At 40.2% G+C, this 17624-nt stretch overlaps 2 protein-coding genes and 1 pseudogene across 2 annotated transcripts; all 3 read right to left on the bottom strand.

Annotated features, from left to right (window-relative positions):
- Positions 1 to 1344: 1344 nt before the first annotated feature.
- LOC110753636 (flavonoid 3'-monooxygenase CYP75B137-like) lies at positions 1345 to 4027 on the bottom strand. The gene is made up of 2 exons (XM_021954572.2): positions 2998 to 4027; positions 1345 to 2024 (listed from the first exon to the last, which is right to left on the bottom strand). Exons 1-2 carry the CDS (start codon positions 3931 to 3933, stop codon positions 1404 to 1406), a joined length of 1557 nt encoding a protein of 518 aa, XP_021810264.2. The 5' UTR covers positions 3934 to 4027; the 3' UTR covers positions 1345 to 1403.
- A 3728-nt stretch (positions 4028 to 7755) lies between these two features.
- Positions 7756 to 8685, bottom strand: LOC148294488 (flavonoid 3',5'-hydroxylase CYP75B138 pseudogene; annotated as a pseudogene).
- A 715-nt stretch (positions 8686 to 9400) lies between these two features.
- LOC148294487 (uncharacterized) lies at positions 9401 to 15318 on the bottom strand. Its single transcript, XM_088253772.1, has 7 exons — positions 15120 to 15318; positions 11005 to 11253; positions 10678 to 10916; positions 10377 to 10595; positions 10199 to 10294; positions 10025 to 10105; positions 9401 to 9928 (listed from the first exon to the last, which is right to left on the bottom strand). The coding sequence occupies exons 1-7, from the start codon at positions 15316 to 15318 to the stop codon at positions 9401 to 9403; spliced, it is 1611 nt and encodes a 536-aa protein (XP_088109898.1).
- Between the last annotated feature and the right edge of the window lie 2306 nt (positions 15319 to 17624).

Here is a 17624-nt window from a genome sequence, read left to right as displayed (position 1 = left end):
AAATACCCTTAGTACACCCTAATACACTATCACACACAACACCCTTTTAAACAAATACTAACCATTAGATTAATCTAATGAATTCTAATAAGTCCACGTCACCATAATTGTATTAACCTAAAACTCACTCACCATTTGCACCTTCTTAGCCAATACTTATGAAATAAAAAATAAAAAAATAAAAAGTTCCAGCAATAACTACCTCCTTCCTGACCTAGCCTTCTCACTGCCAGCCATGGCTAACACTGCTCACTCTCTCCACTATCAGCCATGGCCCTCGCCTCTCACTCTATTTTCTTCTCTCACACAGACCTTCCCACTTATGTCCTACAATTGATAACCAATTACAGTACTTGTGGCAAATTATTAGTGATTAGAATTTGCTAAAATTATTCCCTATTGCAGAATTGATAAGCTTTATCCCATAGAAATCGAAATTGGATTACCACTAGAGGGTGGTTTTGGAGTTAGGAGAGATTCCTAATGATGGAGGACTTCAATTCGTAGGCCTTGTTGAGAGTCCATCATCCAAAATTCAGAGAGAGAGAGAGAAATAGAACCACATGGCTGGCTCGTAGTGGGGTAAGTGGGTTGGGTCGGAAGGTGTTTATGTTTGATGAGATATTTATTTATTTATTTATTTATATTTCAAAAGTATTGGATACAATGCAAATTGTGAGTTTTATGTTAATACAATTTGATGATGTGTACTTATTAGAATTCGTTAGATTAATCTAATGGTTAGTATTGACTTAAATGCGTATAAATACACCGATGTTAAATGTAGAGGCTCGAAATCCGTGAGTAGGGTGTACTTATTAAAATTATATTTGTTTCATAATTCAATATATCCTTTTTGGTCATTTTATATTAGGGTTCAATAAATAGTTTGACAGTAAGGTGTACTTAGTTAATTTTAGGGTTCGTTTAGCAGCACTCTCAGGTTTAAAAGCAGGAGATGCATTGGACCCATCAACGGGTTTCACCGTAAAATCAGCTCGTCCGAACGTGGGTCTGAACGTTGAATAGAAAGTGAGGATAAGGGAGGCCAGTACAGCTGGGCGACTATACCTTTTAAATATATTATATTACATTTCCTTATTTTTCTTAATACAATACCTTGTAAAATGTCAAATTTACCCTTATATTTGACGGGCATTTGGATGGAATTGTGAAAAAAGCTAACGGCAAGAGTGAAATTGGCGAATAAATTTAATACAATGGCTAAATTGGCTGAAAAATTAATTCAGAGTGGAGATTTCAACAAGCGTGATAGTTCAGGGGGTATTTAGCAGTTTATCCTTATTATTTTAATCAACATTTAAGAAAACGGACTCTTACATAAACCTATTAAGACTTACACTTCAATAATCAAAAGCATTAACATCTTGAAATATTGTAGGCTACTCATAGAGTGCTGGATCCGATAGCCTTGGAGTTGGGATGAGAACCAGAGGTATCTTCTTCTTCATCACAATCCCAAACTTCTCGGAAAGATCCAGCTCCACCCCTTGTGGCAATTTCCAGTCAAAGGAATGCAAGAGTGTAGCAAGTGTGTATACCACGATCCTCTCAGCCATTGCTGTCCCAGCACATATTCTTCTGCCTGACCCGAATGGTAAATACTTGAAGTCACTTCCACTATAGTCCCATTTGCCATGCAAGAACCTGTCTGGATCAAAATCCAATGGGTCTTCCCAGTTAGAAGGGTCCCTATGAATAGCCCATGCATTAACAAGAACCCTAGAACCCTTTGGAATGGTGTAGCCTCCCACTGTGCATGTTTCACTTGGGCAGTGAGGGATTAAAAGTGGCAGGACTGGGTGCAGGCGCAGAGTTTCTTTCACCACAGCTTGTAAGTATGGTAATTTGGAAATATGTGTTTCTTGTACAATGTTGTCTTTGCCAACTACATCGTCCAATTCTTGCTTGGCTTTTCCCATCACCGCTGGTTTGTTCATGGTTTCAGCAAATGCAAACTCAGCTGTGTTGGAGGATGTGTCAGTCCCACCGAGCATCATATCCTGTCCTCAATCATATTGTTAAACATCATGTTAATGTGTTAGTTTGTTTACAATTCACATGAAACAAGAGAAAGATATATATGCTTACGCTCCACAAGGCACGTTATTTTGCTAGACTATTTGGAACCCTAAGATTTCAGGAAATTGTGAATTGAACTCAATGATCACATTAATATGTCTAAAATTTGGTACCGTAAGATTCTAGTACCCTAAAATTTGTTATGGGCACACCCAAATTCTAGTACCCTAAAATTTGTTATGGACACTCCAATTACTCTTGATACCATTATTATTGTGTTTTTAAACTACACCTTCCCCCCTTGTTGTGGCTCTAAAAAGAAAGCTTGGATTTGTTATAAAAGTTGCTAACTACACCAAGTCACTTTTAAAATATTCCTTAAAAATTATATTTTATTTCAAAGGTAAAACTAAAACTAAACTACAAATCAAAGCAAAAAAATAAAATAAATTTGACGACCTAATATTTTTCAAAAAAAGTTCAGTTAAGTTTGGCCGAGTATGCTGCCAATTAATTTTTACCCCTTATTACAGTGTATGTGTGTTTGTGGAGAGCACGCATGAGTTTGAGCTTGATGCAAATGACTAAAATATCTTCTGTTTTATATGATTATCAGTCAAATAAAAATTTATTTTATGTATCAATCCTTATATCTCCTACCACATGAGAAATATAATTCTTGTTGTTGATGCTTTTTTGCATATGAGCTCTATATTTTTGAGATGGTTCAGTATATTTGCAAATAACTTTGGTATATTTGAATTCTAAAAATTTTGCTCTCTTTTCCCCAATCCAGATTGGTTCAGTATGGAAGGTTATGAACCACCACATGCAAGTGTTTGGGTTGAACGAAAATTCCAAAAGCAAAGTCAAAGGTTTGAATTGAATCATCTGGGCACTTGGCTTTCCGCTTTTGTATGTAAATCAAGTTTTGAAGAATAGTAGTTGACATACCATGAGCAGACCTTTGAGGTGAGTCATTGTCAGAGGCGTCTTGGAATCTCGTCCCTCCTCTTTCAACTTCAACAAAAAACTCAAAAAATTTTGACTCTCTTTCGCGCCTTCCTCCTCCATCCTCAGCTGTTGATCAATCATCTGCTCAAATATCCCATCAAACCTCCGCACCAGCCCCTCCATCTGCTTCTTTATCCCCTGCAAATCGAACCGACCCAAACCCGGAAAAAAATCCGAAACATTGGGCCGACCTATGAGCCCCGTTATCTCCGACACCACTTTCCGAAACTCCGCCCCGAGCCCGGCCCTCTCCTCCCCATCCTCCACCGCGATGCCGCCGCCCCATATCATGTTCGAGATGACGTTAAGCAATGTCAGGAAAATCTGCTCGCCCACGTTCACGGGTGACCCGGCCCGACCGTACAAGTACCCGACCGTCTTTCGGACCTGGTTTTGGCGGATCGATTGGACAGAGTCCAGCGCGGCGCCGCCGAGCATCTTCAGCATGGCGACCTTTCTCAGCATCCGCCACTCCGGCCCGTGCGGGGTCCAAACGACGTCGGCCCCTCCGAAGAAGGCGATCCGGGCCGCTACGGGGACGTCACGGTTGGCGAAGGTGACGTCACGGTCTTTGAGGACCTCGCGGGCGGAGAAAGGGGAGTTGATGACGACGCAGGTCATTGGGCCGAGGCGGAGCTTGAAGATTGGGCCATAGGTGTGGGCCAGGCCGGCGAAGTAGGAGTGGAGTTCTGGGTCGAGAGAGAGAAGGTTACCGAGTAAGGGCATGCCCAATGGGCCTGGGGGCAAAGGTGGGATTTTGTTGCTGGACTTTTTCATCCACAGCCATGCACACCAGGTGCTTGCGAAAATGGCTGAGAGAGTGTAGAGAAGAAGCCAACTCTCATCATTTCTGGTACTAGTTTTGAACCAATTCATGGTAAGCTTCAAACTGGGATTTGAGTTTTGTGTGAAGAAATAAAGGGAGAAGGGAAGGACTCTGTGGTGCTAGTTTATATCCAGTGTACGTTTAACTCAATGAAGTGGTTGTAATTTAGACCACATGTTTAATTATAATATTTAGATTAATGTTTTGTTGATTAAAAGAAAACTACATGATTTAAGGAAATTGGCAAGATAGTGATTAATTTTTTCATTAATCATTGCTCAATTATTTTATATATTTGTGATTTGTCGTGGCATCATTTTTCCTATATTCATTTTGATGCTTACTTGAATGCATTATTGCCTTGTAATTACAATTTACATAATTAGTTATATGAATGTATCATCCAAATTCAAAGTAAATGAATATCACATATGTCTAGTAATTACAATATGAACTGCAAAATTTAATTGACAGAAGAAATCAAGAATGAGTGCAACAAGAACCTCATCATCTTAAACGTAAGTCTCTCTCTTTCTGGGTTCTTTCTTTCTTTTAGGTTTATTATGCATAACTTTTCTTTTCATTTTTGTATAGTAGAGTAGATTGTCTTTGCATGAATTAGATGTTTGTTTGTTCTTGATTGATCCATCGATGTAAATTTGGTTTTGGCCATGGCAATCGAAGCTTGTCTATATATGCCTTTGATTCTTCTTCTTGATAATATGGTATTGGATACCATTTTTTTTTTAAAAATTTTGTTTTCTGACGACCGTTATTGGCGCTGGTGACGGAGACTCTTAAGCAAATGGTGCCTTATTTTTATCTTCTTTTGGGTTTGCGTGTAGATTATTGACTAAAGTTGAGAATTAAGAAACACTAATTAATAATAAATCACTTAATCAAGTTGAAGGGCAAGAAAAGTAGTCGTTTTGATGGTAGGGGAAAGTGATGATGCATGGCACCTACCATTAACACACCTACCCCCACTACAAAAAAAAAAAAGGAAGCAATAGTCACATTTTTTTAAGTAATTAATTTATTTTGGTGACAATTATGGTTGCTCAATTCTCTTAACCAAATTAGTCACTTAATGATTTAAATATAATAAATTTTATTGTAGCTGACACGTGAATGTAATAATATAATAAAATATAAGAGGATAATCTTTCCCATAATAAAATATTTACAATGGCAATTTAGTAAAAATATATAGAAGCAGGAAAAAAAATATTGTGATGAAAGATTCCATCTATATGTTTTTTATTCTCCCCATATCTCATCTCTCCCAAAGCCTTCATTTTTTTATTTTTTTTCCCATCTTCTTCTTCCTTCCGTCACTTTCCATCTCTCCCTTTTTTTTTCTTTTTTCCTCCTTCTTCTTCTCTCTCTCTCTCTCTCTTTCCTTTTTTCCTGCTTCTTCCTCTGTCACTCTGCAATTTTTTCCTCTTCTTCCTCTTTTGCGCGTCTCCCATATCTCTCTTTTTTCTTTCTTTTTTTCCATCCCTCTCTCTTCTCTTCCTTCTTATCCCTCTTCCCGCTCTCAACCTTCTATTGAAATCCTTTTCAGATAAGAGTTTTTTATATGTGAAGCCCAACCGACGCCGACATTGTTCACACAGATCCGATTGTCTCTTTGACAGCCACGTTGAAGATTTTTTCAGCTTTGATTGTGATTTCAGCAAAGAATTGGGTGATGGGTATTTTGGTTTGAATGTTGTAATCTGGTTTTCGGTAAGGGATTTGGTTTCGGTAAGGGATCTGGCTTTCGGTAAAGGATCTGGATTTCAGCTGAAAATAAAAATAAAAAGGAATTGGAAATTATTATAATACACAAATATAACACAAATAATAATGGAAAGGGTTTCTATTTTAAAACAAAAAAGGATAATGAAACGATGTTGGATGGAGCAGTCAAATCTAGGGATGGCAATTTTCCCCACGGGTAAGGGTCTTTGCGGGTATTTAACTCTAATGGGTCGGGTATGAAGGACAAAAATCGGGTATGGGGATGAGTATGGGGAATTTTTGGGTATGGTGTTCGGGGAGGGGTGGGGATGATATTTTAATCCCTAACCCGAACCCTCCCCGTTTAGAATATATATTAATTTTTTGATGAGGTATATATATATTACCATATAAATATGCTATAAAAGTGATTCTACCGATTAAGTTTTATATTTTATATTAATATATTATATACTTATATAATTTATACAAATCTTAAGCCACACTACTTATTTATTTAGTTAACTTCCAATACATATATAAACATTCTTATATTGTCTTATAAGTATATATTATATATATTTATTATCTTGAATTAGTATTTTTTTTCTTCAACAAAGTAGTTATATATTGGTTTTTTTTTTTTCCGTAATGGGGAGGGTCTAGGAACCCATTCCCCAACGAAAGTGAGGATGGGTAATCCCGATATGAATATTGCGGGTATGAAAGGGGGGATGGGGGAGAAAAGCTTAATGGGGATGGGGATGGGAATGCCATACCCACCCCCAATTCGACCCATTACCATCCCTAGTCAAATCTAATAAAATATAAGTATAATTTGATTAGACATGATGTGGGGCCCACTTTGGAGCAATGGGATGGTCAACATAATTTGTTACGAAATGGTGTTTTAATCGTGACAAAGCCCAATAGTTACGGCCACAAAAGTCACGGGATCAAACCTTGTAACTGCACCGTTACTAATGACTTTAGTCACGACTATTCGTGGCTAATGCTGCCAAAAGTCACAAAAAAATAAGTGACTGTCGTGTGTTTTTTTGGTAGTGCCCTGTAATTTGAATATCATCATTTATTTTGGTTAGGTGAATAAGTGGTTATTTTTAGGCTTGACTGCTACAGTGCCTCCTGAAACATTAGTCAATTCCCACTACACCCCCTTAAAGTTAAAGTGACCCACTTTTCCCTCTTGACCGATGTTTTGTGTCTCACTTTGCCCATCACTGTCAAGTCTGTTAAAAATTCTGTTAAAAATGATGATATAGCACCAATGGGACCCACTATTTTGCTAAACTAAGTGCCACGTGTGAAGAAAAAAAAACAATACAAAATGGAAAAATTAATAAATAAAAAATATATCTTCTTCTCCCCTCCCTAGAAGCCTTTGTCACTCTCTGCTAGGGATGGCAACGGGTCGGGTAGGGGCCGGGTATGACAATACCATCCCCATCCCCACTCTCCATCCCAGCCCCCGTCCCCGAACTCATCCCCGTTTAATAGGTTTCAGAGAATCCCCGTCCCCATCCCCGTCGGGGGACTATCCCCCATAAAAAATATTTATCATGCATTTTAACATTAAGTTTCATATTAAATTATCATTCAATACATCCAAATTAACTATCAAGTTTAACTAAACTATTCAAAATCACATAAATATGAAATTCCAAAGAAGATTAGGAAGAATTAGGAGAGGGAGGTTAACTTAGGGTTAAACATAAATATTATAATTATAAATTTATTTATTTAAATATAAACATATATATTTTCGGGTCGGGTCGGGTCCCCTCCTCATACCCGTCGGGGATTTTTCAAGTTCGGGGATCTCCGTACCCGATACCCGTTTGGCCCCAAAATCTCCCCCCGTTAGGGTCGAGGACCCGACGGGGAGCGCCCCCGCGGGGATTTTTGCCATCTACTCTCTGCTGTGTCTCTCCCTCTTCATTTCTCCACCATCTGATAGCACCCTATCCCCAGCCCCAGCCCTACCCCTAGTCTTGACCCACCCCCAACCCCATCCCTACCGACAACCCAACACCAGCGCACTGACCTCCTTCATCCCTCTCTCTATCTCTCTCTCTCTCCGATTTGGCCCTCCACCTCACCCCACCACAGCCGCTAATCATCCCTCCACCACCACCATAACCTAAAACTAGATATTCTCCAATATGCAGCTTTGTTCATGAATCGATTTTTAATAACTTGGAGATAGCTATAGATTTTACCCTTCCCAACTTCAAGTTCTGTTTCCATACTTTCCATACTTTCTCCATTTATTTTTCTTATAACAATATGCACACACACGTTTATGGAGACATGAACACTAACTAATCTAAGGGTAGAGCTCCAATTTAGACAACCTGGGTGTGGGAATGGCAACTAATGGATTCAGTTTCCTTGTCACAACCCCAAATGACTCTGAAAGATCAAGCTTTGCTCCATAAGGCAACCTCCACTCAAACAAATGCAAGACCGAAGCCAGCACATGGATTAGCATCCTCTCTCCCAAGGGCATCCCTACACATATTCTTCTGCCAGACCCAAATGGAAGAAATTCAGACCTTACTGCCCTTGTAATCAAACTTGCTTGGGTCGTTTAGGAACCTCTGGAGCCTAAATTCCAAGGGACTCTCCCACACACTGGGGTCTCTTTGATTGGCCCAGATGTTTAGAAAAACACTTGAACTTTTTGGTATTGTGTAGCCTCCAATGGTGGAAGATTGAGTTACGCGACGTGGCACTAACAGGGGTATTGCAGGGTGCAATCTGAATGTCTCCTTGATGACAGCATCTAAGTAATGTAATTTGGGCAAATGAAACTCTTCTTGAACTTTTCTCATTTCTTCTGGATTTTGCATCAGCTCAGTCATCATCCATTCCATTGTTGTGGTGGTGGTGTCACTTCCACCAACGACACTACTAAATTTCACTGTTTGCGCGACGAAGAAAAATTTGTCGCGCAAAGTACAAAGTAGTCGCTCGAATAACAGCGCGACGAAATCACCGTCGTGCAAACTCAGTCGCGCGAAGTCCGTAAAGAAAGCCCTTGCGCGACAGACCATTGCTCATTTCGTCACGCAACAAGCTCGTTGCACCAACAATTCTGGGACGGCTACACTTCGTCGCGCAAACAGTTTGCGCGACGATTATGTGTTCGTCGCTCAAAACTGTGCGACGATTTTCCGTCGTCGCACAGACATTTGAGAGGCGGCATAAGAATTATCGCGCACCTTTATGCGCGACGAAAAAAAAATTGTCGCGCAAAGTTGGTGCGACGAATTACCATCGTCGCACAGACATTTGAGAGGCAGCATAAGGTCGTCGCTCAGCTTTATGCGTGTCGAAAAATAACTGTCGCACAAACCTGGCGCGACGATGAACTTTCGTCGCTTAGTTTTATGCGCGACGACGAATAGATTGTCGCACAAATGCCATTTGTCGCGCAAATATAGAGCTACAAAATTCTCGTCGTCGCGTTGCCTTTAGGGGACGACATTTTTCGTCGGGCAAACGTAAATATATTGTTTCTCCATTTAAATTATAATGGTTTGTATTTTCCTGTGGAAAATTTTGCGCGACGACATCACGGCATATGTTCGTCGCGCAAAAGAGTAATTAAATTATTAATTTTTTCTTTTTGGGAAATTTTTTGTTTGGTTTATTTATTTTTATAATTAAATGAAATGACAATAAAAAAATGTAATTAAGAGAAAGTTTTTGTTATAATATAATATAGAGTCAAATAAAAGAAAAATGTTTCAAATGTCATAAAGAAAACTAATCAAACATTGTTTGATAATCTACTTGGTCTCCGATCTGGACATTGTGGACAGGGGCAGAGGTTTGATGGCCATGCTCGGGTTGGATGGGCTCAGAGGTGGATGGAGGAACAAAAGACGGTACGGGAATGCCGGACTGGGCGAGGGACTGTAAGAACGAATCCATCTGGGACATCCGGGCTTCAAGCTCGCCCATCTGGGCCACCTTTGCTTCAAGCTCGGCCATCTGGGCCACCCGGGCTTGAAGCTGGTCCATCTGGGACATCCGGGCTTCAAATTGGGCCATCATTGCTGTCATAGCACTGTTTGACTGGGACGATGAACGGGATCTAGGTTCCCGCCGCCGGGCATTCCCCATCCCTCGACAATATGTCCCTGGCCGCCTCCCGAGAGTCTGCTCCAAAGCCTCCGTCAAGATCTGAAACCCTGCATCTGGTGGAGGAGCCACGGACTCGAGCGGCGTATCGGGAGGAAGCTGAGAGGCGGACTCCTGAAGAACCAACTGGCTCTTCTCAACCATGGTCATCTATTTAACATAACATAAAATATTAATTAAAACATTCATATAATAAAGTTGAAACTTGAACGTGTAAGAGAATAATTATAATTAAAGACTACTTACATGAATGGACTCCGCCAACTCATTCCCAGGTCGAACATAAACGTCGCCAAAGACATCAATCTCTGGGAATTTGGACCCCTCCTAATTGAACAAGAGAAAAAAAATTGTTAGTACAAAAAAAACAAATTAATATTAAATACATTAAAAAGTAAATAAAAATTATATAATTATTACCTGCCGCCGCGCCTCCATCCTATAGGAGAAGGGCCTGGCACCTGAATGGTGGAGAAGAGTCTTCTTCGCCCTATTGCCCTTATTTGCTTTGGCCATCTTCTGTTATACAAAAAATAAAATATTTTAGTTGAAAATGAACTGAAAACAGAATTTTGAACTTAGTATAAAAAAAAAATACCACATAATCTGCCCCCTGAAAATGACCACAGAGCCACTCCCAACTATCCTCCCGCCCCTCAAGCTCCTTCGGGCAACCCTCCAGAAGAGCAACCTGCGGATCATCATATGCCTGAAAATGGTGGTGCAGGTTGCTCTTCCACTGCTTGTACCTATCCGCAAACAGTCTATTGATGTACCCGAACAAATCATCGTTGAGATTCTCTAAATTGTAGTTGATCTGCAATAAATTAATTACATGCATTAAGTACTAGAAATATATAAAATTGGAAGGGAAAACAATTAAAAGGTAGGATAGATACCGACAGCTGTCCACGCACCTCCATCTGCACCTCGTTAGGCATGGCCTTCCAAGACTTCCATTTCATCGGACAATGGGTCCGAATGACTGAACCAACATCGTGGGCCAATGAGCTATGTTGGTCCGCAGTAGGTGCAGCCCGATGACGCTCGTCGTATCTGATGTTGATACGACTGTTGGTTACCCGAGTGAGCTTCGCCGTACTCAACTGGCGACAAGGTCCCCGGGTGTTCTTCTTGGCTGCAAAGATATATAAAATTAACGTTAATTAACAAATTATTTTAAAAAATAATGGTACAGTTTATTTGTAGGTAAAGGAAATCTTTACCTGGTTGAGAACCCGACGCACCAGCAGCAGAGGTCGAAGCGGTGTCGATCAAGTGGGGAGGGCGATGACGCCGCCTGGCGCTAACAGGCTGCGCAACTGAGGACTCTGATGACGCCTGTGCATGGGAGACGTTCGGAACAGATGGGATCTCGTTCAACTGTGCTGGAGCAGTGACAGCTGACGTCGCAATCGGGGGAGGCAAACTATGAGGACTCGTCACCGTCTTACGACGTCTGATAAGGTCGACATCTGCACAACTGATAAGTTCTTAAAATTAAAACATCCTTGCCTAAAATGTTTGTTTATTTTTAAAAAAACAACCTCAACAACTAATCAACAGCAAATTCAATATTTAGCATACAAATACACAGAAACATGTATTCTTATAAAAAATAATAATAATAAACAGATGCACATTGTTTTAAAGCAAACAAAACAACAACAGATATATATTAAAAATAACATATGCACATTGTTTGCAAACAAAACAAAAACATATATATATAAATAAATAAAAAACAGAAACAAATATTCATCTCAACAAAATGAACATCTAATTTGGTTAGTTGCACATATCTTAAATCTGAAAAGCAATCCAAATACAAAAAACAGAAAATTACGAAAAGCAATCAAAATACAAAAAACAGAAAACATAAAATTGTGCTCCAATCAAATTTAAAATCTGAAACCAAACCAAATACAAAATCACAAATCCAACACTATTTCAACATTTCCAATAAAATCTGAAATCACAAATGCAAATCCAATACAAAAAGGAAATTGAAACGGAGCAATCCTAACCAACCACCAGACTAAGTAATGTAAACACTTACAAAATAAATATACAAATTCAAACAGCAAATTTCAGAAATTTAATCCTAACATATATTTTAATCCACAACATTCAGAAAAAAAAAATCCAAAAACTTGTAATTATAAATCGGGGCTAGAGTCGGGACTTTTACCGTATGGGTTTCGACGGTGGAGAGCGAGAGAGAAATCGAAGGGCCGTCGTCTGATGGAGGAGTGAGTGACTGAGAGCGGACGGAGGAGACAGGGACAGAGATGGATGAGTGGGGATGGACGATAGAGGGACTGAGAGGGATGAGTGGAGACGGAGGAGAGAGGGATGAGTGGGGACGGAGGAGAGAGCGGCTGAGAAGGATGAGGGGCGGGGCTAAGAGCTTGCGATAGAGACTGGGTGAGAGATTTGGGGGTGCGAAGGAGAGAGACCGGGTGAGAGATCAATGGGTTCAAAGGAGAGAGAGATAGAGGGGCTGAGAGGTTGAACGCGAGAGAGAGAGTGGCTGAGAGATTTGAGGGTTCGACGGATTTTAGGGTTCGAGGAGAGAGACAGAGGGGCTGAGAGAGGTTGAAGACGAATAGAAATGCGCGTTTTTTTTTCATAAAAGCTTCGCCGACTTGCTCGACGAAAGATGTAAAATGTCGCGCAAAGATAAATATCGCACTTTGCACGACGGATAAAATAACCCGTCGCGCAAAGAATTATTAATTCACGGGATAAACTCCGCCAAAAATTTGGGCGACTTGCGCGACGACATTTTTTACAACGTCGCGCAAAGGTAAACCCTAAACCCTAAACCCTGAAACATGGTCCAGAAACCCTTACTTACATTGCGCGACGGAAATAAGTCTAACCTGTCGTGCAAAGAATTTTTAATTCGCGGGATAAACTCCGCCAAAAATTTGGGCGACTTGCGCGACGACATTTTTTTCAACACGTCGCGCAAAGATAAACCCTAAACCCTAAACCCTAAGCCCAGAAACCCTTACTTACATTGCGCGACGGAAATAACTTCATACGTCGCGCGTAGAACTATTGCGCGACGGAAATAATCTTATTCGTCGCGCAACAAAGCATGGAAATGTTAGTGAGTATATTGTTTTAATGGGGCTACGCATTCTACAATACTAGTTTCACCGATCCAACCGTCAAACTTATTTGTTTATACTTAGAGATCGTACATGCCAAAAATTGAAAAAAATACACATTCATAGATGATGTTACCGGACCAAAATTTTCAACAGTTATAAACAAAAAATCACGATTTAACGGTTATTTTAACTCCGATTTTGATGATATTTTACGGATGTACTCCTTTACCGTATATAAATACAATTACTGAATTTGATCTCCATTGAAAAATATTTACACTAGTGGATACCACAACATCTTATGTTATATTTAACAAAAGTACATCAACAACTCTTAATGTTTGTGAATATATAGTAATTGGCTACATACGCATTCTACATAACTATTTTCAACGATCCAACCGTCAAACCTGTTTCTTTAAACGTTGAGATCGTACTTAAAAAAATTGGAAAAAATATACAGTCCTAGATGACATAACGGGACCACAATTTTCGACGGATATATATGAAAAATCACGATTGAACGGGTATTTTAACTCCGATGTTCAAGATTTTCTATGGGTGCACCCCTTTACTGTATATGAATACAATTACTGAAGTTGATCTTCATTTAAAATTATTTACACTAATGGATAGTTCGTTTAATTTCTTAACTATCATGCCATATAAAAGAAATAAAATTTAAAAACTTGGTTTGGGCGACGAATGAGCTCCTTGTTCGTCTCTAAAGGTTTGCGCGACGTATATTCATGTTCGTCGAGCAAAGATGATTTATCTAATTCGTAAATTTTTGTAATATTTGGAACAATGCGCGACCGACAAATCGTACTCGTCGCGCAAATATGATTTTTAACATTATTATCACATATTTGCTTTTGCGCGACAACGATGTCCGTCCCGCAAACAATGATTGTGCGACACAATAAAATATTATCCGTCGCGCAAATGTAAAGACCGGTCGTCCAGCGTAGACGACCGGTCGTTTTTTCACAGATTGTAATTGCTCTTTTTCACTTCCAACCTATTTTGCGCGACGTATATATCCGTCCCTCCAAGTATGATTGTGCGACGCGAACTATTTAATTTCGTCGCGCAAATGTAAAGACCGGTCGTCCAGCGTAAACGACCGGTCGTTTTTTCACAGATTGTAATTGCTCTTTTTCACTTCCAACCTATTTTGCGCGACGAATATATCCGTCCCTCCAAGTATGATTGTGCGACGCGAACTATTTAATTTCGTCGCACGAATTTAACGACCGGTCGTCTAGTGTCGACGACCGGTCGTTTTTGCACAGATTCTAATTTTTTTTTAAAATTCCAACCTATTTTGCGCGACGAACATATCCGTCCCACGAAGTATGATTGTGCGACGCCAACTATTTAATTTCGTCGCGCGAATTTAACGACCGGTCGTTTAGTGTAGACGACCGGTCGTTTTTGCACAGATTCTAATTTTTTTAAAACTTCCAACCTAATTATGCGCGACGACAATATCCGTCCCCCAAAGTATGATTTCGCGACGACTCCAAATTGATTTCCGTCGCGCAAATGTAAAGACCGGTCGTTTTTCCACAGATTCTAATTTTTTTTTAAACTTCCAACCTTATTATGCGCGACCAATATTTCCGTCCCGCAAAGTGTGATTGTGAGACGCGGACACATTTTGTTCGTCGCGCAAAGTTAACGACCGCTGTGTAGACGACCGGTCGTTTTTTGACAGATTGTAATTGGCTGATTACCACTTACAACATCTGTTCAATTTTGAATCCATAACTTCTTAACCATATGTCCAAATTTCATGTTATTTATACGGTTGGATTCAGCACAGAAAAACAAAGAACGTAACGCGGACCAAAAGTAAAAAACAGTTATGAAAATGAACAGAATTCAATAAAAGAAACGAAAAACGTTGCAAACACGTTACAAAGTTCCCCACATATATTGAAGGTTTGGATATACATTCCACAAATATTCGAACAATATTCAAACAAATATTTAAGGTTTGGATAATCATTTAATATGTTTTACATGGCAAGTCGCAAATATTTTACATTATTCATCATCTGAACTATAATAATCTTCGTTTTCGTCGCTATGATCACTGTCGGTCTCCCAATCATCCTCCTCCTCTTCCTCCTCCTCCTCCTCCTCCTCCTCCTCCTCAAGTACATCATCATCATTGTTCGGGCCCACGGTTGGATCGTATCGCGGAAGATAACCGAGGTCAATTGTAATTGACTGAATCGGTATTTCTCTTGGAGACACTCCTTCAAGCTGAAAAGGTTCCTGTACGACAATTGTATCTCGAAGTGTTTGTGCATCATGTTCCATGGAAGATTCGAAACGTTGGTCAGCAACGTCGACGTCGTTGTCAGATGGGTCTAGTTCTGGTATAGCATACACATTCCTCTGACCCATCTGCTGAACAACTTTCCACCCGCTCCCTGCTTTAGGGTCATCTAGATAGACAATCTGTTTTGCCATGGTTGCCAAAATGTAAGGGTCGTCATCATACCAAGTTCTGCTCATGTTCACAGATAATAACCCATGATCGATTTTAATACTTCCCTGCCTATTTTGGTTCGTATCAAACCATCGACACTTAAACATGATCACTTGGTATCGGTCTTTGTAAAGCAATTGCACGACAGTGGTGAGTTTGCCATAGAAATCAATGTCTGTACTTTCGCCTCCACCTGGAACATGGACACCGCTGTTTTGCGTACACAACTTGTCATCTCGTGCACTCACCAAAAACTTGACGCCGTTAACATGGCAACCCGAGAACAATTCAGCCCAAAGTGGGCCGAATGCTAAGTTATATAACTCTTCACTGTAAGTGAGGGAATTCTCTGATTTCAACTTGGTCACCTAATATTATTAAAAAAAAATTCAATAGCATGGAAATGTTAGTTTGACAATTTCAAATACTACAATATATAGGTCAATTACAAAATACTTATAACTTACATATTGCAAGAACCATTTTGAAAATAATTCACGGTGTTTCTTGGAAAACAAATGTGATGGATGTTCTCGCTTCATCATCTCTTCATGCTCATCTAAGTATGCCATTATCTCATCACAATTGTTCAATACGAACCAATGAGCTACCTCCATATCTTTCCTGGAAAATGACTCCCCTTGTACAAGATCTCCAAAGGGTCGTGCGCTTTGAGAAAAAACAGAAAGTTGCTCATTTCTCACACCTCCGTCATTATTGCGCTGAGGTCGATTGAAAGCCGTGTCCACATCTTTTAAATACATTCCACAGAAAGTCAGCGCCTCATATTGAACCCAAGCCTCTACAATTGATCCTTCGGGCTTCGCTCTGTTGCGTACGCTTCTTTTCAGCTCTCCGAGAAGCCTGCCAAAATATAATGAAAAGATGAAAATCAGGAAGTAGCAAGAATACGAACCAATGATGCATACAGAAATGATGCCAAGTTATATACCTTTCTATAGGATACATCCAGCGATAGTTGACTGGACCCCCAAGCAATGCCTCTTCTGGCAAGTGAACCATCACGTGGATCATACTTGTGAAGAAAGCCGGAGGGAATATCATCTCAAACTTGCATAAAACTTGGACAATGTCATCGCGCAACTGATGAATGTGCTGTCTTTTGCAATGTCTTTGCCGTCAGTTGGGAAAAAAATCTGGACAACAATATGATTGGCTTGACTACATCTTCCGGCAACAGGTGTCGAATCCCAACAGGAAGTAGGCATTGCATAAACACATGGCAGTCATGACTCTTGAGTCCGGTAAATTTACCCCCGTCAACATTCACGCAACGTGCGATATTAGAAGCATACCCATCAGGAAACTTTACAGACGACACAAACTCTTTTTTGTCATTCGGTTTCATGGAAAAAAACGCAAGATCCCTTATAGCTTTATCATTGCCCCTTTTCAGCCATAAACCCCTTCGTATGCCCATTCTTTCTAAATCAAGACGAGCTTTTATCGTGTCCTTTGTGTTGTCCTTGATATCTAGAATCGTTCCCATCAATGTGTCAAACACATTTTTCTCAACATGCATAACGCCGAGATTGTGCCTCAATTTTAGTTTCGACCAATATGGGAGCTCAAAAAACATAGACTTGTGCGTCCAGTTCATATGTGTAGCAGGTCTGGTTCGACTAACAGTTTTCCCGAACGGAGCAAAATCCAAATGGTTAAGCTGATCCAAGATCTGATCACCGGACGATTCTCTAGGTCTTGCACGATGCTCTTTGTTCCCGTCGAACTCTTTATCCTTTTCCCGCCACTCGTGATCCCATGGCAACCATCTTCGATGCCCAAGGTAACACACCTTTCCAGCGTGCCAACCAGAAGTCACATCTTCCTTGCATACAGGACATGCCATATAACCCTTTGTGCTCCACCCCGACACCATTGCATATGCGGGAAAATCATTCACAGTCCACATAACTGCCGCTCTCAAAGTGAACATCTTCCCAGTGGATTTATAGTACGTGCGCACACCGTTTGTCCATAAATCCTTGAGCTCATCAACCAACGGCCTTAAGTACACATCGATTGACCTGCCAGGATCCTCATTTATCAAAACAGTCATCATCATGTACTCTTTTTTCATGCATTTCCAAGGCGGCAAATTATATGGGAATACGAAAATCGGCCAAGTACTGTGATGTTGGTTTAGAACCCCGTACGGATTGAATCCGTCAGTGGCAAGTCCCAGCCTAACATTTCGGGG

This window comes from Prunus avium, chromosome 5 (assembly GCF_965620075.1).
Source record: "Prunus avium chromosome 5, drPruAviu1.hap1.1, whole genome shotgun sequence".
Lineage (NCBI taxonomy): Eukaryota > Viridiplantae > Streptophyta > Magnoliopsida > Rosales > Rosaceae > Prunus > Prunus avium.
This window is presented reverse-complemented; position numbering and strand designations above follow the sequence as displayed.